Source organism: Lissotriton vulgaris, chromosome 12, assembly GCF_964263255.1.
Source record: "Lissotriton vulgaris chromosome 12, aLisVul1.2, whole genome shotgun sequence".
Lineage (NCBI taxonomy): Eukaryota > Metazoa > Chordata > Amphibia > Caudata > Salamandridae > Lissotriton > Lissotriton vulgaris.
This window is the reverse complement of record NC_141700.1, coordinates 511141486-511165298: the sequence shown is the minus strand read 5'-3', so window position 1 is coordinate 511165298 and position 23813 is coordinate 511141486. Positions and strand designations below refer to the sequence as shown.

General features: G+C 49.7%; 1 protein-coding gene across 1 annotated transcript in view; it reads left to right on the top strand.

The window, feature by feature from the left end:
- The window catches only part of ST3GAL2 (ST3 beta-galactoside alpha-2,3-sialyltransferase 2), a 350833-nt gene that overhangs the window by 130915 nt on the left and 196105 nt on the right, over positions 1–23813 (top strand). The window contains exon 2 of the mRNA XM_086945276.1: positions 15282–16507. Coding sequence (XP_086801402.1) covers positions 16169–16507 — 339 coding nt within the window. The 5' untranslated portion in view covers positions 15282–16168. The remainder of the gene's footprint in view (positions 1–15281; positions 16508–23813) is intronic.

Below are 23813 nucleotides of genomic sequence, written 5' to 3'. Positions count from 1 at the left end.
CAGGAGGGTTACCTTGTTAAAGTCATCGAGACCAATAAACAAAATCGCATGCATTGACCAATAAATATGAAAAGAAATGTGGAAAATAATGTTAAGAAATCAACTAAACTGTATTTCAAATAAACCTAATTATTTTATTTAATACCCACGCTCCCAGCACCATAGAATACCATAGGATCCTAGCCTGCGTGAAACCTTGGAGTAAATCATTAGTCACAAAGTATTTCTAGCTTGCTGCCACTGCATCGGAAAACTATACAAGCAACATTCCAGGATTGGAAAATATCACCACCAGGTTCTGTAAATTTGTAACCGGTACACTATCCGCTGCGCTAGCTAACTTATTCTGGGACCCAAAGCTACTCTAATTTAAGGGTAATTTGTATGTGTAAAAAAACAATGTGTGTGTGTGTTCTCGATTATTGAATTTTTTGTATACACCAGTACTTTGTTCTCTTTCTCAATCTATGTCTTTATTTATTGTTCGCTTTGGGTGTCTCATCTTCACCAAATGCTTCTCTCACACACTTTTGCAAGTGTGAAAAGTAAAGTCTTGGGACAAGAGAACAATTTAACTGAAGTAAGCACTCTGGAGACACCACTGTATGCCATCATTGCCACCAGTGCTCACTTGTGCCTACATCACAGCGCCTCGGCCACTCCTTCCTTGGAGCGACACGGTTGGGCTACATTTGGGCTGTTTTTGGTTGAATGTCAATAAGCATCATCAATTAGACATTACGTTGTAGGATCACTCTAAGGACCAATGCCGTTATCAAGCAGTTGGCGTATACTTTCTGTACACACTTTAAATGGGCATTTCAGACGAGTTTGTGAACACACACTGATCTTTTTGATTTATAAAAAAAAAACATAACGCATGGCGTCTGTGCAGCGGGCCCGGTGCTGATATAATAAGTCGCACAGGTGCTGTGTCGGTAAAATGAAAGTTGTGCAACCTAAAAAATCACACACATTACATTTTTGATCAAAAAAGCTGACGCATAACAAGCAGCATCCATGAAGTGGGCGCCATGCTAAAAAAATAAAAGCTGCACTGTTGCCCTGTTAATAAAATGAACGCTGTGCATCTCCACGCTCACATTCGAACTATGCTTTTAGGCTGCCATGAGCAGGAAACAATAACAAAAATAGTGCCCCAGGAATAACACATAAAAAACTCAAGTGGAAAAACACCAGTAGTTAGGCACTGCTGTGTGGGACGAAACCAGTGACAACAAGGGGGGACAAAAGGCAAAGATAAACCAGTAACAAACATGCGTTTTTGAAAGACAATCGATGTGTAACAAATAAAAAAAGCAATGGGTGGGATGTAAACCCACAGAGTGAATACAGCATGTCTCGAATAGACCGCGCATGTGCTGCCTAGGCTTGAATTAATAAAATTGGCAGCTGTCCCATTTTATCTGGACTTGAAAATGAATGGGAATCCCTGCAGCCAGGGTGAATTAATTGATGGTGCGAGTGCAGCTTACACTGGAAGTTAACCACAGGCCGATTCCCATTCAAAATGGCAAAATCTTATATGTAAGATCCAGAAAGGGAAAAAAAACTCTGAATAATGTTGAGGCAGGCCGAGGCCGCCTTCTATGGGAAAAGACGACAGACTTACTTCTATGGCAGTGCAGTAACTGTGCCTAAGAGCCAGAAACGGCCCCGGCTGAAATATTCGTACTAGCCCACCGTTTCACAATTTGAGTGAATATAGCATGCAAACCTCTGCAGCAGTTTTTAGTGAACAAACGTTTGTCCACTTGCCAAGAAAAAGTAGGAAAAATGTAGTCAAAGTATGATGTATAAAGCAGCTTTTTTCAAATAAATCCAATAAACACATAACAATATTACGGGGAGTTCTGAAGTGAAATTAACACAATATTCTGCTGCTACAGGCTTTTCTTAAGTTCCATAAGCAGTTTTTTTCATACCATAAATCAATTTATTTGACATCGGAAAAATATGAAAAATGCATGCCTAGTATCAAAACTGGATGTACAGCAGACGGATGTTTGTGCCATATGAGAAAGAATGCTTCTCTGATAGAATGTGCTCCATTGCATAAAAAAGCCCTATTAAAAAACGCTTTGCCAGAAGAAAATGCAAATTTTACATTCTGTGCCAGGACATAAAGCCCATCACTGTTCTTGTGCCAGTTAAGTTGATGAAATTGTCTGTTACAATAAGATGCTGAATAATGCCACACTGTACTGCACACATCACATTCCATTAGAGTCTGTGTGAAAAGCCCCATCATGCAAAAAAGCATCAGCTGTGAAACCGAGGAGAGCTTGGCACTTAGGGCTCCGGAACTATTACTTGAACAGATACATAGTAGAATTTAACATCAACTATAAAAGCAGAAATGACTAGGGCCACTTAAATTCTGCGGCAAGACTGGACCATATTATGTGGCAGGGTTGACTAAATTATGCACTCAGAAAAGGTAAATTATGCTGTGTAATGCTTAACAATTTATGATAGTTTTACATGATTATTTTCTTTTATACCGATTACAGTGTCTGGGCAAAAGTTACACCTTATTAGTATAGGTTTCAGATCCAAATACACAATAATCCACTTAAAAGCTCCCCAGTCAACCTTTGCAAACAGTTTTCCACTACGGTACATGACGTGCCACTGCTTTTTCGTAACTTTTGAACCATTTCAGTTAGAAACTATTTTCTTTTTGTTAAAGTCTGCAAATGATGCGGCAGGTGATAGATTATGTGGCTGCAAAATAACTTAATTCTATTGGCCCTGGCTGTAACCTACACTTGGTAACAGTGGTGGCCGCCGCCTACCTAAAATGGTAGGGCGACTGCGGGTGGAGAGGGCGGTGGGTTGAGGGGGGGGGGAGTAAATATAAGTATAAAAAAAGTACCTGCTGTCCCGCTCTGCTGACGCCTGCATCGCTGTTGCTCTTGTCTGCCGACAGCCGGAATGGGCGGGCCCTCAGGGCACAGGCTCCGCATCCAATACAGGCACTGCTCTCACACAAGAGCAGCACCAGGATTGGTGCATTGGAGTCTGTGCTGTTTCTCAAGCCCGGCTGCGTAACACAGCCAGGTTGGCGAAACATAAGTGCACGTGTGTTTGGCCGGCCGCAGCTGTCAGGCCAAACACTCATGCGCACTTATGAGTGCACTTTACTCCTCCCGGACTTACTGGTCCGCCCCACCCTATACTTTGTGTTGGGCTCAGACAGCATAAATAAAGTAATAATAACATTGTGTTATGATATTATTTATTGTCTGCTGGCACAGGCTGTGGGGCGACGCTCCTCCGCCATTACGAAGGAGCCGATTGATAAGGGCCATTTGAGCAGTTTTCATGACTACTCTGGCACAAACTGTGCAAGGTCGTCTGCCTTTGGGTCTTCAGGAAGGCACTACTTTAATTTCCACGAGTTCAGCTTGGCAGTCGTCCTGTCACAAGGCTGTTATGGAGAAAACATGAGCTGAGTTGAATAACTGAAATGAAGTAGACTCCCACCAACCATGCAGTCACCTGTAGACAAAAAAAGAAGGTTATGCCCAGAGACCTGGGTTGGGGGTTCCCTCATTTCTAGCAGGCAAGCAAAAGCCATACTCTGTGTTGTCTCAAGGGTCATCCCATTAGATAGTACATTACATGGAGGACAGCTGGAAAAAACCTCTGCAGATGTTCATCCTCGGAGTGTCGGTGATGGCTGCGTGGGCCCTCAGTGGTACTTGGCAGTCTCACCACTAGTGCTGTGTCGGGGTTGGGATCTATAGGGGCACAAGGGGTGGTGGCGGTAGGGAGCGCAGGTCGGAGCATTGAGGAGTTGATGGGCGAGGGACGCTGAAGCTGTTGATAACACTGCAGGGCAGCCCAGAAGGGTCATCGAATATTGTGACAATGGGATGGGGAGGATAATGGATGTCCCTGTCCGTCCCATGAGACGGAAATAAGCTGTTTCTAAAGTTAGAATGAACGCGCTTTTTGCCTGGGGGAGCCTCACCTGCCTCAGGGAGAAGTATCTGCGCAAGAAAAAAAACCCTGCCTTCCTTTCCTCTCGTCCTGCTTGCTTTTCTCCTGTCCTGCTTGCTTTTCTCTTGTTTTGCTTTCCTCGCGTCTGGCTTGCTTTCCTCCCATTCTGCTTGCTTTCCTCCCTTCCTGCTTGCCTTCCTCTTGTCCTGCCTACCTTTCCTCTTGTCCTGCCTTTCTTTCCTCTTGTCCTGCCTACCTTTCCTCTTGTCCTGCCTACCTTTCCTCTTGTCCTGCCTTTCTTTCCTCTTGTCCTGCCTTTCTTTCCTCTTGTCCTGCCTTCCTTTCCTCTTGTCCTGCCTTCCTTTCCTCTTGTCCTGCCTTCCTTTCCTCTTGTCCTGCCTTCCTTTCCTCTTGTCCTGCCTTCCTTTCCTCTTGTCCTGCCTTCTTTTCGGACGCCAAGCGGGCGCGCCGATTGTGCGCCGAAGGCGCGCCAAAGGCGAGGCCGTCTGCGCCCGTCCGCGCCTGGACCGCGCCCAGTGCCAGGACCCCTGGCCCACACCGGTGCAAGACGACCCGACAGACCTATGACGCCGCTGCCCTCAACGCACTCAATGCCGGCCGGAACCCCACCTGCTGCCGGGCCTCCCCGAAACGCATTCACGGACCCTTCACCTGCAGAACCTGCAAGTTCACCTGCCTCCGAACCTGCACCGCGCCCGCCAAGCCGAGCACCAGCAGCAACCTCAAGTGCATCCTGCTCAACACCCGCTCCGTCCACTGACACGCCGTGGAACTCTGGAACCTCCTCGACACAACATCACCAGACATCGCCTTCCTCACGGAAACCTAAGTGAACGCCTCCTCAGCCCCCGACATCGCCATCGCCATCCCGGACGGATACAAGATCATCAGGAGGGACCGCGTCAACCAGACCGGAGGAGGCATCGCCATCGTCCACAAGAACACCATCCGCATCACGACCAACTCCAACGACACCTTCGCCGCCGCCGAGCACCTCCACTTCCAGATTCACACCGACCCAAAGACGACCCTCAGAGGCACCCTCATCTACAGACCCCCGGGACCACGCACACAATTCAGCGAAGACATCACGGACTTTATCAGCCCACACGCCCTCCCCTCCACCGACTACACCCTCCTAGGGGACCTCAACTTCCACCTGGAGAACAACAAGGACCGCAACACCGCCACCCTGCTGGACAACCTCGCCAACCTCGGACTCTAGCAACTGGTCAATATCCCCACCCACTACGCCGGCCACATGCTTCATCCCGTCTTCTCATCCAGCAAGCACATCACCTTCAGCCTCTCCACCGGACTCCACTGGACCGACCACAGCTGCGTCCACTTCAGCTTCAGAAAAACCACAACCCACCACCACCCGCAACAGGTTCCTCACAGGAGCTGGAGCAAGATCACCACCGACCAGCTCACCACCTCCCTCAGCCAGAACCCACCTGCCAGCACAACGGACCCCAACGAAGCAGCCCGCAACTTCACGCAGTGGCTGACCGCCTGCGCCGACGACCTCGCACCACTGAAGAACCCTCCCAGCAGACCCAGAAGCAAGAAGGCCCCCTGGTTCACCGACGAACTCAAGGACTCCAAGAAGACCTGCCGCACCCTCGAGAAAGCCTGGCTCCTCGACCAGACCACTGACAACATGACCGCCCCCAAACACACCACCCGCAAGCACCACCAGCTCATCTGCACCACCAAGAAGAATTCACTGAAGGAGCGACTGGACAACAACGCCCACGACAGCAAGGAACTCTTCAGCATCGTCAAGGAGTTCTCCAACCCCAGCACCAGCAACAACGACATCACTCCCTCACAAGATCTCTGCGACTCTCTCGCCTCGTTCTTCCACGGCAAGATTGCCGACATCCACAACAGCTTCGGCGCACCGTCCACGCACCCAACCGTCGAACCAACGCACCCCACCGCCACCCTCCGCACCTGGACCATGGTAACCACCGAAGACACAGCCTGCACGATGAACACCATCCACTCCGGATCTCCAACCAACCCCTGCCCCCACCACGTCTTCAACAAGGCTGACTCCACCATCGCACCCCAACTCCGGGACGTCATCAACACCTCCTTCAACACCGCCACCTTCCCGGAGAGCTGGAAGCATGCCGAGCTCAGCGCCCTACTGAAGAAACCAACAGCGGACCCCACCGACCTCAAAAACTTCCGCCCCATCTCGCTCCTCCCTTTTCCTGCCAAAGTCATCGAGAAGATCGTCAACAGACAGCTTGCCGCCTTCCTCGAGACGAACGGATCCCTCGACCCCTCGCAGTCCGGTTTCAGAGCCAACCACAGCACCGAGACCGCCCTCATCGCAGCCACCGACGACATCCGAGCCCTTCTCGACAGCGGGGAAACAGCGGAACTCATCCTCCTGGACCTCTCTGCAGCGCTCGACACTGTCTGCCACTGCACCCTAGTCCAAAGCCTCCGCAACACCGGCATCCAAGAAAAGGCACTGGAGTGGATCATCTCGTTCCTCGCCGGAAGAACACAGAGAGTCCGCCACCCCCCGTTTCGATCCGAGGCCACCGAAGTCATCTGCGGCGTCCCGCAAGGATCATCACTCAGCCCCACCCTCTTCAACGTCTACATGAGACCTCTTGCTGCCATCGCACGCCAACACAACCTCAACATCATCTCCTACGCCGACGACACCCAGCTGATCCTCTCCCTCACCAGAGACCCCGACACTGCCAGAACCAGCCTACACGAAGGGATGAAAGACGTCGTCGAGTGGATGAAGAACAGCCGCCTGAAACTGAACTCGGACAAGACGGAAGTCCTCATCCTGGGACCATCGCCCTCCACCTGGGACGACTCCTGGTGGCCCCCAGCCCTGGGCACCGCTCCCAAGCCAACAGACTACACACGCAACCTAGGCTTCATCCTGGACTCCTCCCTCTCAATGACCAGACAAGTCAACGCCGTCTCCTCATCATGCTTTCACACCCTTCGCATGCTTCGCAAGATCCTCCGATGGATCCCGACCGAAACCAGGAAGACGGTCACCCAGGCCCTCGTCACCAGCCGACTGGACTACGGAAACACCCTCTACGCCGGAACCACAGCCAAGCTACAGAAAAGACTCCAACGCATCCAGAACGCCTCCGCCCGACTCATCCTGGACATCCCCCAACGCAGCCACATCTCCGGCCACCTGAGGGACCTTCACTGGCTCCCCGTCAACAAGAGGATCACGTTCAGGCTCCTCACCCACACGCACAAGTCTCTCCACGACCTGGGCCCCAAGTACCTCAACGACCGCCTGACCTTCCACACGCCCACCCGCCAGCTACGGTCTACCAGCCTCGCCCTCGCCGCCGTACCACGCATCCGAAGAGCCACCGCCGGAGGCAGATCCTTCTCCTACCTGGCGGCCAAGACATGGAACTCTCTCCCCATCCACCTTCGGCTGACCCAGGACCACCTCGCCTTCAGGAGACAACTCAAGACCTGGCTGTTCGAGCAGTAGAAGACCCCCTCCCCCAAGCGCCTTGAGACCCTTCCGGGTGAGTAGTGCGCTATACAAGTGTTATGATTGATTGATTGATTTCCTCCCGTCTTGATTGATTTCCTCCCGTCTTGATTGATTTCCTCCCGTCCTGCTTGCTTTCCTCCCGTCCTGCTTGCTTTCCTCTTGTCCTGCTTGCTTTCCTCTTGTCCTGCTTGCTTTCCTCTTGTCCTGCTTGCTTTCCTCTTGTCCTGCTTGCTTTCCTCCCGTCCTGCTTGCTTTCCTCCCGTCCTGCTTGCTTTCCTCCCGTCCTGCTTGCTTTCCTCCCGTCCTGCTTGCTTTCCTCCCGTCCTGCTTGCTTTCCTCCCGTTCTGCTTGCTTTCCTCCCGTTCTGCTTGCTTTCCTCCCGTCCTGCTTGCTTTCCTCTTGTCCTGCCTACCTTTCCTCTTGTCCTGCCTTCTTTTCCTCCCGTCCTGCTTGCTTTCCTCTTGTCCTGCCTACCTTTCCTCTTGTCCCGCCTACCTTTCCTCCCGTCCTGCCTACCTTTCCTCCCATCCTGCCTTCCTTTCCTCTTGTCCTGCCTACCTTTCCTCTTGTCCTGCCTTCTTTTCCTCCCGTCCTGCTTGCTTTCCTCTTGTCCTGCCTACCTTTCCTCTTGTCCCGCCTACCTTTCCTCCCGTCCTGCTTGCTTTCCTCTCGTCCTACTTGCTTTCCTCTTGTCCTGCCTTCCTTTCCTCTTGTCCTGCCTACCTTTTCTTTCCTCCCGTTCTGCTTGCTTTCCTCCCGTCCTGCTTGCTTTCCTCCCGTCCTGCTTGCTTTCCTCCCGTCCTGCTTGCTTTCCTCCCGTCCTGCTTGCTTTCCTCCCGTTCTGCTTGCTTTCCTCCTGTTCTGCTTGCTTTCCTCTTGTCCTGCCTACCTTTCCTCCCGTTCTGCTTGCTTTCCTCCCGTTCTGCTTGCTTTCCTCCCGTTCTGCTTGCTTTCCTCCCGTTCTGCTTGCTTTCCTCCCGTTCTGCTTGCTTTCCTCCCGTTCTGCTTGCTTTCCTCCCGTTCTGCTTGCTTTCCTCCTGTTCTGCTTGCTTTCCTCTTGTCCTGCCTACCTTTCCTCCTGTCCTGCCTACCCTCCCGTCCTGCTTGCCTTCCTCTTGTCCTGCCTACCCTCCCGTCCTGCTTGCCTTCCTCTTGTCCTGCCTACCTTTCCGCCTGTCCTGCCTACCTTTCCTCCTGTCCTGCCTACCTTTCCTCCCGTCCTACATACCTTTCCTCCCGTCCTGCCTACCTTTCCTCCCGTCCTGCCTACCTTTCCTCCCGTCCTGCCTACCTTTCCTCCCATCCTGCCTTCCTTTCCTCTTGTCCTGCCTTCTTTCCCTCCCGTCCTGCCTTCCTTTCCTCTTGTCCTGCCTTCCTTTCCTCTTGTCCTGCCTTCTTTTCCTCCCGTCCTGCTTGCTTTCCTCTTGTCCTGCCTACCTTTCCTCTTGTCCCGCCTACCTTTCCTCCCGTCCTGCTTGCTTTCCTCTCGTCCTACTTGCTTTCCTCTTGTCCTGCCTTCCTTTCCTCTTGTCCTGCCTACCTTTTCTTTCCTCCCGTTCTGCTTGCTTTCCTCCCGTTCTGCTTGCTTTCCTCCCGTTCTGCTTGCTTTCCTGGCGTCCTGCTTGCCTTCCTCTTGTCCTGCCTAGCTTTCCTCTTGTCCTGCCTTCCTTTCCTCTTGTCCTGCCTACCTTTCCGCCTGTCCTGCCTACCTTTCCTCTTGTCCTGCCTACCTTTCCTCCTGTCCTGCCTACCTTTCCTCCCGTCCTGCCTACCTTTCCTCCTGTCCTACCTACCTTTCCTCCCGTCCTGCCTACCTTTCCTCCCGTCCTGCTTGCCTTCCTCTTGTCCTGCCTAGCTTTCCTCTTGTCCTGCCTTCCTTTCCTCTTGTCCTGCCTACCTTTTCTCTTGTCCTGCTGGCTTTCCTCCCGTCCTGCTTGCTTTCCTCCCGTCCTGCTTGCTTTCCTCCCTTCCTGCTGGCTTTCCTCCTGCTGGCTTTCCTCTCGCCCTGCTGGCTTTCCTCCCGTCCTGCTGGCTTTCCTCCCGTCCTGCTGGCTTTCCTCCCGTCCTGCTGGCTTTCCTCCCGTCCTGCTGGCTTTCCTCCCGCCCTGCTGGCTTTTCTTCCTGTCCTGCTGGCTTTTCTTCCTGTCCTGCTGGGTTTTCTTCCTGTCCTGCTGGGTTTTCTTCCCGTCCTGCTGGCTTTTCTTCCCGTCCTGCTGGGTTTTCTTCCCGTCCTGCTGGCTTTCCTCCCGTCCTGCCGGCTTTCCTCCCGTCCTGCCGGCTTTCCTTCCGTCCTGCCGGCTTTCCTTCCGTCCTGCCGGCTTTCCTTCCGACCTGCCGGCTTTCCTTCCGACCTGCCGGCTTTCCTCCCGTCCTGCCGGCTTTCCTGCCGGCTTTCCTCCCGTCCTGCCGGCTTTCCTCCCGTCCTGCCGGCTTTCCTCCCGTCCTGCCGGCTTTCCTCCCGTCCTGCCGGCTTTCCTTCCGTCCTGCCGGCTTTCCTTTGCCTCAGTTCCCTTTCTTTCCACATCCCTCTTTTTCCCAACTCCTTTTCTTCACATCTATTCCTTCAATCTCTTTCCTTTCTTCTTTTTCTTCCAATGCTCTACTTTCTTTTTTTCCAAACCTCATGTCGCCGCCCCTTCAGCCTGGTCCAAACCCTTGCTCCCATTGTCTGAGCCTCTTCCATGCCCAGGTTACCACCTCTCGCCTACCCATTCATGCCCTCCAATCTGGAACTCCTACCACTCCCTGGGACACTTGAATTTGGGAGAGGTGCTCTGATGGTTCAGCTAATAAAGGAGACCAGCCTTCTAATCCCAGCGTCCCCCCTTGTGTGCACTCTAAGCGTTGGCATATTAGCATATTGCACTTTACCTCAGATGAAGATATCACTTATTTAGGACAGCGGCACGTAGTAGACCGAGCTTGGTTCTTAAGTGAGTATGAGAACTCCGATACCATACATTGGCGCTCAGCTGATAAACCATCTCATTGCACGGTGGCTAGATGAGAGAACCTTCTACCTACGATTCGTTCACAATGGTTGACAGACTGGTTAAGAGAGCCCTTCTTGGAGGATCTCCGAGTAATCCATAAATTTGAGGTCACTGGATTTACAATTTTAGGATTAAACACAGAGTTGAGGGTCAGTTGAAGCTCATTATTAACTATGTTGAGATCCAGTTGAGCTGCTGTGAGCAGTTCTCCAATATCCTGCTGAAAAACTCACGTTGATCGGGCTTTGCAGATGACCCAGGTTATGGACTTGTTTTGGGGTGGAGCCCGGGTACATAATATTAGCATGATCAAATGTCTAACACGTACTCCGTAATGCTGTTCCTAAAATGGGTGGTAATAAACTGGACTCATTTCATTAAGCCTGCAAGGAGGCAAGACATCATGTACCTGATGTGTTCAACTTTGCCTAATGCTTATCTAAGACCAACTCTAGATTACGTTTCATCAGCTGCTGTTAACATGTGGGGGAATTCCTGTAAGGAGAGAATGGGTCAATGGGCGTCTCGCGACCATGGCGCCATCTGTCTTCGCCATCAGCTGCAGCCGGTTGATATTCAGCCATATTTGATGCCATGAAGGCAGGAGCGCAGAATGCTTGCTTTCACATGTTCTTCTCTGTCATCGGCATAGACAGAAACTTTAGACACCGGCTTTCTATGGGGATGAGCAGGGATCCCATGTAAACATTAGACAACTACAGCAACATGGGAGAGCCCTGTCGGACCCCGCAGCCCTTGTGTAGTTAAAGAAGTGAGTGAGATGTCTGAGTGGCCTGCTGGGAATCTGTGGAATGAAAGATGCGAACCACCCAAGTCTGTGCCATCAAATTTAAAAGGACCCAGGCAAATTGCGCAGCAGAGCCTGGGTGCCTGTATATGGCAACATTTTTATACATTTCTTTTTTTTTAAAGTCTTTTTATTCAACATAACAGCTCCATTAAAGTACACATTAGGTAACCGTGAAAGTGCACTGGTACAGTTATAATAATACACATGCAAAATTCCGTTGGCGAGATCAATGAACCCCCTCGGTGCACTCCATGCGTGATTCAATTTACTATGCTTACGCTCCCCTACCCTCTTCGCTCTTCGCCCGGATTCCCCCACCCCCCACTCCACGCTACATGCCGCATCATCTCCTCCCCCCCCCCCCCTCACCCCCCACCCCGTCTCATGGCTATCTCCTCTGGCAATAATGGACAGGCAGTTCCTCGAGCCGTAGGATACAGAAAGTGCTCTCTGGGCATACCGGTCAGAGGGTGAGATCCCACCAGACCTAACTCATCTCAGTGGCGAGCCATCAGGGGTACTCAACCACTCCCCCCTGTATCGTCTCCATGCTAACCAGATCTTCTCCCATTTTTTGGGACATCCCCTACTGTTGTAAATGACCTTCTCTGCCCTCTGGCATTTTTATGCATTTCCTATTTGAAATGTGTAGACCAAATGTCACCAAAATATGTGAGTGCTTATAAACAGTCTAGCCCCTAAGTACGTATGAAAGGTTGTTATTTGTTTTCGAAATCCCCTGCACTCCTCTTCAGGACCTCATCTGAGCATTGTATTACATGTTGACATGTGAACAACACTTACTACTTCGGTGTGGGCCCCTGAGGTGCTTAGAGCCCGGACCCCCCAGCATGACCCCCTCCCCAACCTCATGCAATCCCACACTCAAACTAACCAGTCTCAGAGTGTGGATAAAACAGCCATGTTTAATAACCATCAAAACATTCATAAACATGAAAAAAACATTTTTAAACATTTAGGATTTAAATTTCACACTTTTAATATTTACAATTATTATAACTGATCCTAACCACCTGTTATGTAATTGCTACTTACTCCAGCACCAAGGGGCCCTCTGGCTCGCATCCCCTAACTGAGAGCCATGCAAGGCGCAACCCACCTGCGTCCTTGAGCGGTGAGCCCCCAGCCCTCAGCCCTTGTCTGTCATTTCCGGGGGCCCACCCCTCTACCACCGGGCTACCAAGGAGGCTCATGTGACCTGGCGCCCTTGCCTCCCCAGCCAGTGTCCCCATTCTCCCTGCGGAGAGCTTACCCTCTCTCCCCTCAGTGCTGGCCTCTGGAGTATGTAAGCAGGCCTCCTGTTAACCATGAAAATCAAAGTTCTCTGGCCTCTTTTACGCCCTTCCTTCTCCTAACCTATCCCTAAACTACTAATCTCAGGGACGGGTGGGTGGGAGATCGATTCCGCTCCGCTGATCCAGGGTTCAAAGAGCAGGAGAAAGAGGAAGAGCAGAGGTAAACCCAGGGGCTAAATATCCCCCCCTTGGCACCGCCGCTGATTCTCTCCGCTCTGGCCAGACGTGCGTAGTAGATGACCCAGAAGTACTTCTAGCGGCCAGTAGCCAATCTGGCTACTGGACCGGACTCTGGGGGTGTGGCGTGGGTACGGGGGGCTGGGCCCTAAGGTCGCGCTCGCCGACATCTCGTGCTCTTCACACTTACTAATTTGGTGTGGGTCGCTGAGGTGCTTAGCTACTCGGATAGCAAGCTACACCGCCGAGAGTTTGTGGTTGGGACAGTATTGTCTTTGTTTTGAGCCCATGTTCAAAAGGTGCAGGAATTGTGTAATGGGGTGCAGTGGTTGGCGTTGTGATAGATGAGGGAATGTGAAAGATAGACGCTCATTTTATAATTTTGTGGCATGCTGATATCTCTGCAGATACCAATATTATGTTTGTATTGGCTTTTTAATATTCTCATTCCAGTGCCCTATGCTGGCTACACACTGGGAGGGTTCATAACATTTGTACGTTCAGCTTGGGACATCCACTCATCCATCCATTTACCATTTACCCTTTCACATATCCATCCTTTCACTTACCAATCCATCCATTTCACTCTTTAGTCCATCCAGTCACCCTTTCATCCATTTGTCCACCCTTTCATCCAGCCTCCCATCTGCCCTCCCTTTTATTCCTTCATCCTTTTTTTCACTTATCCATCCTTACATCCTTACATCCATCCTTTCACTGATCCAGCCATCCACCCTTTCACTCAGTCCATCCATCCACTGATCGATCCATCCATTTACCCTTTCACCAATTAATTTATCCTCTCACTCACTCATCCATTCATCCTGTCTCAGTGATCATCCATCCATCGTCCAAAATTTCACTCATGCATCCTACCATTTACCCTTTCATTCATTCATCCATTTTCTCTCCCTTTTACTCATTCACCCTTGCATACATCCTTTCTCTCAATCAGCTATGCTTCTATCCAGCCACCATTTTACTCATCCATCCACTCACCCTTTACCTCGTCAATATGTCCAAGCTTTCTTCCAGCCATTCATCTGTCCTCCCTTTCACTCATTCATCCATTCGTTCACTTACCTTTCTTTTCACATCCATCCATCTTTCACTTTTCCTGTCTCTCGCCCATCAATCCATCCATCTTATTTCTCATTCATCCACCCTTACAACCTGCCCATCGAACCAGCCTTTGACTCATCCATCTATCATTTACCTGTTCACTCATTCATCCTTTACTCACTCATCCAACCATCCTTTCTTTCATCACCCATCCATCAACTCCTTCACACATTCATCCAAACTCGGCTTTAACTCGTCTATCCTTACATCAACTATTTCACTCATTCATCCATGCATCTGTCCATCCACCCCATCACTAAGCCACCCATCCACCATTTCATTCACTCGTCCATCCATCCATCCATCCATCCATCGATCCATCCATCCATCCATCCATCTATCCATCTATGCTTTCACTCACTCACCTTCCCACCCTTTCAGGTTAATTATGAGTGTTTGCCGAGTTGCAGACAGAAGAGGCTCATCAAAAACCCCAGCCCCACTTGAGCTGCTTCCGGGGAGTGGGGGGGGGGGGGGGGGGGGGGGGGGGCGTCGTTAACGACGCTCGGGCCGGTTCCAGCCAGATGTTCTGATAGTGTTTTTTAAAACTTCTCACGTACTGTGGATGGATAGATGTGGCCATTGGGACCGGTGGCTTCACGGAACTGACATAATTTCTATCTCTGCTCCTCGTCGAATTCTTTCACTAAAGTGGGCAGAGCCGGATATCCGCTTTTTAAAAAACATGATCAGTACATCTGACTGGAAGAGACGACGTCCCCCCCCCCCCCCCCCCTCTCCTGCAGCAGCTCTAGTGGGGCGGGGATTTGATGGGCCTCTTCTGTCTGCAACCCGGCAGACAACCCCTCATAATTAACCCAAAAGGGTGGGAACTGGAAGGAGTGGGATATGCCTCGGGATGATTGTTGCGCTCGTCAAATACAAGCGTAAACTCAAGCTACAAGGAGGCTATTTGCCCCTCCTGCCTTTTGCCATCAGTGTGACCCAGAAGTGAAGGCTCAGCATTTCCCCAGTAGCTCAGAGCTCCGTGCCTCCTCGAGCTGACCGAGTGAATAAACCATCGCCGCAGCCTTGTTCCCACCCACAGACTATAACCACAGCCTCGAATTACGTTCTCATAAAATTCTTCAAATCCTCATATTTTTGTTTAACGAGCCCACTTTTTCAGAGAGCGCAGTTTCTCTGGCTCGTGCTTTCTACAGCCCGTGTCCAGCCAGTGTGTGGGGGTTGGACGGCTCGTGCGACTCTGGTGAGCCTGGCGTGTGATTCCAGCCTAGATCTGTTGTTTGTGTGTGACTAGTTGTGAGATCTGTGAATGGAAGGCAATAAAATAAGATGCGTGCCACCGCCACGGTGTCTCTCAGTAACTAACGAGATTCATGTGTTGTGTCTTCCAGGTTTGAGTTCCCATCTGCGGCGGAGGGGCTGGCCCAGCGAGGCGGCGAGCGCCTGCTTGGACCAGGCGGGGGACGAAGGCCGGAAGCCCGCTGGAAGGGAAAGCAGGTGTTATGTTTTAATCGCGCTGATCGAGGGAGATTGGTAGCGGGCTGCATCTGAAGAGCCTTTCATCTGCCTGCAGGGAGGGGGGGAGCGAAGGTACCCCGGCTGTCTCCCAGGCAACGCCATCTCCCAAGGCGAGGGAGGAAACTGCACTCGAGATGTGGAGGGGATGCACGTCGGAGCCCCCGAGGACGGATCCTCCTGGGAGCGAGGAGGGGTCCGCGCAAGGAAGAGGCGCCTAGTGTCTGGCCCGCAGCGCCTGGCCTCCCGAGAGGCCTACTGCGTGCCCAGAGCAGTGCCCCGGAAGGGCTCGTTTGGTGCTGGCCACTTCTGGAGTTATTGCGCAGGCCTCAACCTGCCGGGTTTCAGGGCAGGTCTGGAGCGGGCTGGCCGTCGTCCGTTCTACAGGGACATGCGCACTGTCTGCATCTCCACAGCAGAGTCCTGCAGGGGTGCAGGGGACCAGGGTTATAGAAGGTGACCCAGGTGGAACTGATTCAGGGGCCCGGGCAGGAACTCTGGCACCGAATAGCCCTCTTTGAAATAGCCTAGACCGTCGAGGAAAGTGACTGTCTACTCTGACCACTAGAAACCGTGGTACCAAGTGGGATTATCTTAACAGGTCCTTTAACGATATTTCGAATTGGCTATTTGTTCCTTATGCCGAACTCTCTCCTAGTGGAGTCAGCCGGAGGATCCCGGAGGCGAAACTACTGCTTGCAAGTTCTCGAGGAAAGTGGCGGAGGTGGAGACCCACCTCCATTGGGACTGGTTGCCTGCAGCCATGAAGTGCTCCTTGCGCGTCTGGTTCCTCTCCAGCACGCTGCTGCTAGTGTTCATCATGTCTCTGCTCTTTACCTACTCTCACCACAGCAACGCTGCCCTATCCTACCTGGACTCCAACAGTGTGGACGGCACTCACCGCGTGAAGCTGGTGCCTGGTTACGCAGGGATGCAGCATCACAGCAGCCATGGGGTGCTGCCCAAGAATTGCGCCTGCAGCAAATGTGTGTGGGAAACTGGGGCCTCCGAATGGTTCGACAGTCACTATGACCCCAAGATCTCTCCCATCTGGACTCTTGAGAACATGGATTTGCCTCTTGACGTCCAGATGTGGTGGATGGTAAGAAAAGACTAAATTCGGATTTTTTTGATGTTTTGTTCACATAAGTGCAGGAAAATCTGTTCGACCCAAAGCATGTGCTAGACACATTGTTCATAACAAAGTGACTAACATTAAAGATCTCCCCTAGAAGAAGATGATATATAATCAAGAGAGGCACTGCAGAAGTCTTTCCTTCAGGCAAAAATAAGTGCAGGAGAATTGTAAATGCAACTGAGAGTAAAAGCGAGAGGGGAGAACAGGGTCTTTTGTTAGATCAGTATTCCGTCCCTCCCCAACCACACGGGAAAGTGAGGCAGTGCAGGGAATGACATTCAATTCAGCAAGAGGCAGGACTTTAATCGGAGTTGAGTGCAGGAAAGGATCTTGAAAGTCAGTACAGCCAAAGCTTTCTCATCTACGGAGAAAATGCAGGTTGCAGTGTGCTCCAGGAAGAAAACAAAATCTATCAAGCAAAACTGGGAATATATGTACCTTTTGGCCAAGACAAACTCCCGAAAAAGCACACATAATGTACAAGAGGGTCTCGGCAAAGATCTCTGCTCCTGAGGTACAGGAAACTATCCCTTTGTTGTGTAGATCCCCACTTCCCATTAGAAACTGCACAGTTGTTGGGCAACCTAAACGTAGGGCTGGTGCCAGACTGATTACATGCACAAACTAGGATATATTGTCCTAGAGACCAACTGGCCTACAGTACCACCACATCCCCTAAGCCTAGATAGATAGCGAACGGTTTTGGCAACCACAGAACATAACAACCCTGAGCTCTCCCAGGGATCGTGGTAACAGATCTAGAACCTTTTTGCTCAGTCACTTGTGCTCTTTTTCTCTCAGAGAAGCACACAAAGAATACACAGTGGAGCATTTTCAATATGTATTGAACATTGTGATTCTTATCTAAAACATATGTGGTGTAATGATCAGTAGACAGAAGCAGATGAAAGTGGTTAGCACTATAAGGACAGTGAACAGAATGAAAAGTTCCACCATCGTGCTAAGACAATGTATATATGCAGGCATATGGAACACACACACACGTGTGTGTATATATATATATATATATATATATATATATATATATATATATATATATATATATATATTTCTCCTATTACTTTGTGTTCCAGTGCGAAGGGTATATGCATGTGTTCTCACAGAAATCCCCCATTGAATGATCCAACCCCATTACCTGAAGGATTAAGAATGTAAGTCCCCGTTGTGATCACAAGTTGGACATCCCTTGCTGAGAGATCTGCTAACAACTGGGCAGAGTTTTCAGCGTGCAGTGACCTCGCAAATGACTGGCGGAGCTCCTCTTCCTTATCTTAGAAATGCTTGTTTATTTATGAGAGAAAGCATAATTACCTTGTGCTGAGATTATAGTCAGGCTGCCATTGTTTATGTACTATAGATAGCTGTGTCGCCGCATGGAGGAAAACAAACAATCACATTTGCACAATGTATGTATAGACCTTGTACATGAAGTTCAATGTATCATGAAAGTGTTCTTGCAAAGTTGATTTTGTAAGTAAGCATAGTTTCATGGAAACTAATCTGCACTGTCATGCTCACAAATCTGTCTCAAATGTCATTGTGTGAGAGTGAAGATCCCTTAGGAGAAACCTGTGTGTATGTAAAATGGCTGTGTTTTTCTCTAGGCCTAACCGGGACACATGACACCTTCGAGGGCAGGAACTATCAGCCTTTGAGTAAGTGCAGGCAAACCTCTCTTTAGAATGCAAGCTGGGCAAGGTCTATGCTAGTGAAAACTTCAGGTTGGTTGTCCCAGGAGAGAGGAGGAGAGCCTGTGAGGTCCTACATAGTTCTTCCCTTATCAACAGCAGGTAAATAACCCTCACAGAAGCAGTGTGGTAAAACCGCACCAATTAAGAACTAGATCATGTGCAGAATAAGTTTTGCAGCATTAATCGGTTTCTGGATTCACATGTTGTGCATCTATTCCGCTTTTAGTGGTTTAGTCTGGAATTGTCTTGTCCTTCTTTCTTCTCTCAATTTTTTTGTGTGGGCATTGTTGACCACCATTTGGTGGTAAATCCATCCCCTGTGTGATGTCAGACAGTACCCCAAAAATTCCTGTGCATGGTTGCTATCTTCAGATTCTATATCCTGCTGTTGGGTCTGGATACACACCTGCGGAGCTCTGAAGAATCTATGGAAAATTGCAGGGAACGGAAGAAAAAGTTGACCGAATACACCAGGAATCATCGAAGGCTGGGAGAAAACTCTGAAGACCAAGGAGGGGAGCTTTCTCGTTGGACCCTGTTGGTTAACACCATGTGACCTGAGAATGTAGAGAATAGGGGCGGCTTGGGGATATGGTAAACATCCCTTTACAATTCTGTCCTAACGGCCACCACAAGTTTGTACAGAGAAATTAACACAGGGTCTGCAACCTGTGCCTCCCACCAGATCATATTTGCCAAAACCTGAAAAACTTGCGCTTGAAATAAGGTTGAAGCAACAACTGGCCCACCACCCCATGACTAGCACCCACAGATCACAGGAATCCCTGAAGGACCTGGGCCTCTCCAAAGATGACGAGGGAAATGTCAAAGAGGCAGAGCGAACACAAGAGGAAGAATCAAACACAAAAGGGAGAATTGTCAAAAGGGCAAAGACTGTGAAGAAGGCAGCAATGGATGCCAATAAACCAAGAAGCAGAGGTTAACTAAATGCTACAAAGCCATGAAAGCCACCTTGCCTTCTACAACGAAACACTCACCGACCAAAGGTTGGCCCACACAAAATAGCTGCATGGGTAATCGACCAAAGGACATAGATGGGGGCAAACCTTTGAGCCTACCCTCAGTGCCGGCAGGCAGAAAGGAGGAAGTGAAGGGAAAGAGCAAGGAGGCGAAGGGCAAAATGCCAGAGTGCCTGAAGAGGAAGGCCTCTTCGACAACCGATGCCAAGCATTCGCTCGAGGTAAAAAAAGCTATGCCAAGTCGAGGCTGAAATGGTGGTACTCCTGCAATGCAAGAAGGAGTTTGATGTCACCCTGAAGGCATTCTGCATACCATCAAAGTTTTCAGAGCTGAGGGAAGTGGATGACTACGTATTAGACATCCTCAACGCTGGAGCCACGCGAAGAAGAGCAGGAAGAGCTCTTTGACTACCAGGAGGACAAGCTCATTGTGATGGAGAGATAGGGCCAGTTCGACCATGAATGGCAGGATCTCGACACCAAATAACCCAAGGAGAGTGTCGACCGGTACCTCTTGATGTCTTCGCCCCTGGACAACCTGTCCATCTACAATAGACTAATCAAGAGGGCGGCAGACATGTATGGAGTCCAACTCAAGGACAAGAGGGAGGAATCCTGCTTCCTTCTGGAATCCCCAATGCCATCGGTAAGATGAAAGCTATCAGGAAATTCCTTGGCTTCCTGCCGGAAGAAAGACTGAGGATCACAGTTCATGCCCTGATGACTTTCCACCTTGACTATGCCAACGGTCTCTACCTGGGAATGCAAAGGTTCCTGATCAAAAGGCTGCAGACGGTGCAGAATGCGGTGGCTAGGCTTATTCGCAAGGTCCCGTTGCAAAAGAAAATTTCCCCTAACCTTCAACAGCTCCATTGGCTTCCGGTAGCCAGGAAGATTGAATTCAAGGCCCTCACCTTCACCTTCCGTGCCTCACAGGGTAAGGGCCCTGCTACCTCAAGAAGCGGCTTAGCCTGTACCAACAGCAGCGGACTTTAAGATCCAATCATCTGCTTTACCTTGCTGTCCCCGGGTTCTCAAAAGCAAGGCAAGGGGGTAGGTCTTTCTCAGTGCGGAAGGAAGTTTGGAGGTCCTAACGACTTGCATATGTCGAATTCTGAACAGAATTTCTGAAAGGCGCTGAAAACCTGGCTCTTTAAGCAAGGGGAATAGGTGCTCGAGCCTCAAACTTAGTAGTCTTCTACGCTAGCGCCGGAACACCTCATCCAAGGTAGCCGTGCGCTTTATAAATGTTCTTTAATTTGGTTGATTTCCTTCCAAGGCCGCACCTATTGGCTTTGACAGTGCTTGATTAGTTGTGAATTTAAATTGGGGTATCTGAAATCCCCAGATGCAAAACAGTTTGTTTACCTTTTGCAGTGAAATAATTATAAAACCTAATTATGTTTTGTAATCTAATCAGCGATGTAAGCTGTTAAGAAATTATTTGAACCTGAATCAAAACCTCTATGGGCACGAAACGGTGAAAGGTATAATGTTGAACTGTTAGTTTAACAAAAGCAGTGTATTTACTGTGATTATCACACAATCCAGTAACCATTTCTGTTTGTTGATTTGTATGTAAAAAAAAAAATCTGTGTTTGTCAAAGTTTTCAAATACCATATCACATTTTTATTTGTACTCTAAGGTTTGCCGGTTTGTTACATAAACCTCATATTCTGCCTTCAGTCTACGAGGAAAAGGGTTCCCCTGTTGTTCCGCTGTGTATTTACTGTGACACAGCAAAAGATTAGATTGTGCAATCAAATGACAGGATGTTGAGAAATGAAACTTGCTACATGCTTCCAATGCATGTTTCAAACAAAGTTTTGGAGGGTTGCGGCCTATGGCAATATTTCAGATTAAGCACATTAAATGTATGATTTTGTACTTTTGAAGACATTGGTGGTGTGGTTCCGCAAAAACTAAATAAACCAAACCAGTGTTTTTTTTTTGTTTTGTTTTTTAAGTCTGCCAGTTGGCATGAGAATTCCTGTCCGCGACAAAGGAACATACTGTGGAAACAGCATCTTTCCTGTGGGTCCTTTCCTCATCGGAATGGACTTTGTCTGCTTAGCATTATTGTACTGTTTAAACAGGCCCCGGGTTTTCTACTTTAGGGCGGACTATGCTTTCCTACCGGTTATTTGCCGCATGTTCACCGCTGGTAGTGGTGTTTGTTTCTAGTGTTGTTATCAGTTAAATGGGGCGGTACTCACTGGTACGAAGTACCAGCACTTCTACATTTTCTGCCCTTGAGTACCTGAACTTCTCAGTGCCCACAGAGAGTACTGGTACTCATGGTGTAGCAAGCATGCCAAGCTCAGTGAAATTTGGCTTGTACAAAAAGAAGCCAGACTGACCTGATTAGTCTGTTTCTGTGAAGCACTCTAATAATCGAGTGCTAATCTGCCCTCAGTGTGCTAGCTGCGGGGCGGCCCGAATGCATTTATTCAGAGCTGGCAGGCAGTTTGAGTGTGGCCGAGTTACACTGTAATATCGGACACTTGGGCTCTGTGGAGTGTCAAGCACTGTAGGTGTTTGATCAGGGCTTGCTAATAGGAACATCGTCACTGTGGGACAAATCTAAGAGAATGCTTTGTGCTGGCATAGCAGAGTAGGCTACACTTTTTTGATGTCAGTATATGGAGGAAGGTGGGTTAAGTGAAACTGTAACACAGCCGGTGGGAATCAAGGTTAGTGATGGGGCAACAGCCAGGGATGGATTGGCAAAGCGCACATTCGGCCGATTGACCATGTCAGAGTGTCACCTGTGGGCTGGTTTCATGGAGGACAACCACCCTCAATATCCTACTGGCCGCCCTGCCCCCCCTATGGCCACTTGACTAGGCCACTATGGAATGTGTAGGTGGGCTGCAGCACAAAACGCTGTGCTTAGAGGTTGGGGGCTGAGCCGAGTGAGTGGCAAGTTTTGTGGCTGTAGTTTTAGGCCATCTTCACAATAGCCCAGACCTCACAAGCAGTGCTATTCTACATTTCTTCCTGCCATTCCGTCAGGTCAAGTTTTGCTCTACCTTTTGGGCTGTTCCCACGTCAGCCCTAAAGGCCTACCCCCGTGCAGAAGCAATTTGTTTCAGCTTACCTCTCTACCAGGCCATCCCAGTCATGCCATGGTGGGTGTGGGAGTGTGCAAAGGCTCTGAGGCCTTCTTGGGAGGTCAGGTGCGGTGTTGTCGCCATTGGGACATTTTAAGCTCGACCCCAATTTCAATAATTAGGTTACCTGCACATATTCCGATTTTCAAACTCCAGCAAAAGTACTTGCCGAAAAGATCTGTGCTTTATCTGATAACCGTTTTGACTCCTAAGTTAGCATAGAGGGTTCATGTGCTTGCTGGAAAACACATGTAACATGCTGGTTGCAGATTTGTATTTTATATACATAGGCATGTGGGTTACTAGTTTTGCACACCAATAAAATCTCAATCAAATTCAATGTGGGCCCCTGGTCGGGTCCCTTAGCACTGCCCGTAGCCCTGCCCCATAGCCCCTCCACCGCCCAAGCCCCTCCCCCACATCTCAATATGGTGAGTACCTGCACTTATTTTTCCCCATTTAAAGCACTGGTAGTGATTATAGTTCCGGGGTGCAACCCTGCGTTCCTGTCACGTCACGTGGATCTTACGTCCTTTGAGTCGTGGCACTGGGGTAGTAGCGGTACTTACTGGGGTCCTTGCTCCCGGTCTCTCCCTCCAGTGTTCCTGAGGACTTCTGGTTTTCAAGCTAATGTTCTGCAAACTGGTGGAGTTTGCTTTGTGTGGTTGGGAGGGACCTACTTTTCGCATGATGTTGAGATTGGGGGCGGTGCAGGGCCGACTTTAGGGTGGTGGTGCGACCAGTGCCATTGCATCAGGCACCAAACCGAGGGGGCGCAGTGAGGGCCAGTGTCTTCCTCAGTTCCACATCTTGTGGAAATAAAAGACGGACACGGTTGCTCATGCGATAGAGGTGGTTGTAATCAGCCGAGAGCTGTGACTTGCCCGAGGCTGTGTGCTCTCTCCAGCCCTAATGAACCAGCCGCTGCTCCCCCAGGTCAGATGTACATGTACAATTAGCAGGCAGACACCCACCAATCATCCAACCGGCCATCAAGGTTTGGAACGGGAAGGTCGGGCGCTGTTTTTTTTCTTTCATCTCTCTTTACAAATTAATAATGAACTTGAACTTGAATAAACATGTTGGCTATGTGTTCTCTTTCAGGCTACTGGGAGGAGGCCCTTTAGTAGCCCTGGTTTTTAGGTGCTAGCTCAGCCCACTTTAGAACTTGTGAAGAAGTTTTGCTATTATAAACCTGAGTGAGGGCCACACCCAACTCTAATCTGCTCATTCTGTGCATTGTAAAATTACGCTGCGTGTTATGCTCTTTGGGTTACGTTTAGTTAAGTACTGATGGCAGGCTTTTTTGGGTGAACGGGACGGGAGAAGAGGATATAATGTACGGAAACTAGCGTTAATTCACCGCACAAGGTCATCCAGGTAATTAAAAGCTCACCAGAGTTTAACTGGGATGACTCTACTTTCTTCTGTACCGAGCGCTGAACAAGCTATTCTGGGTGTTTT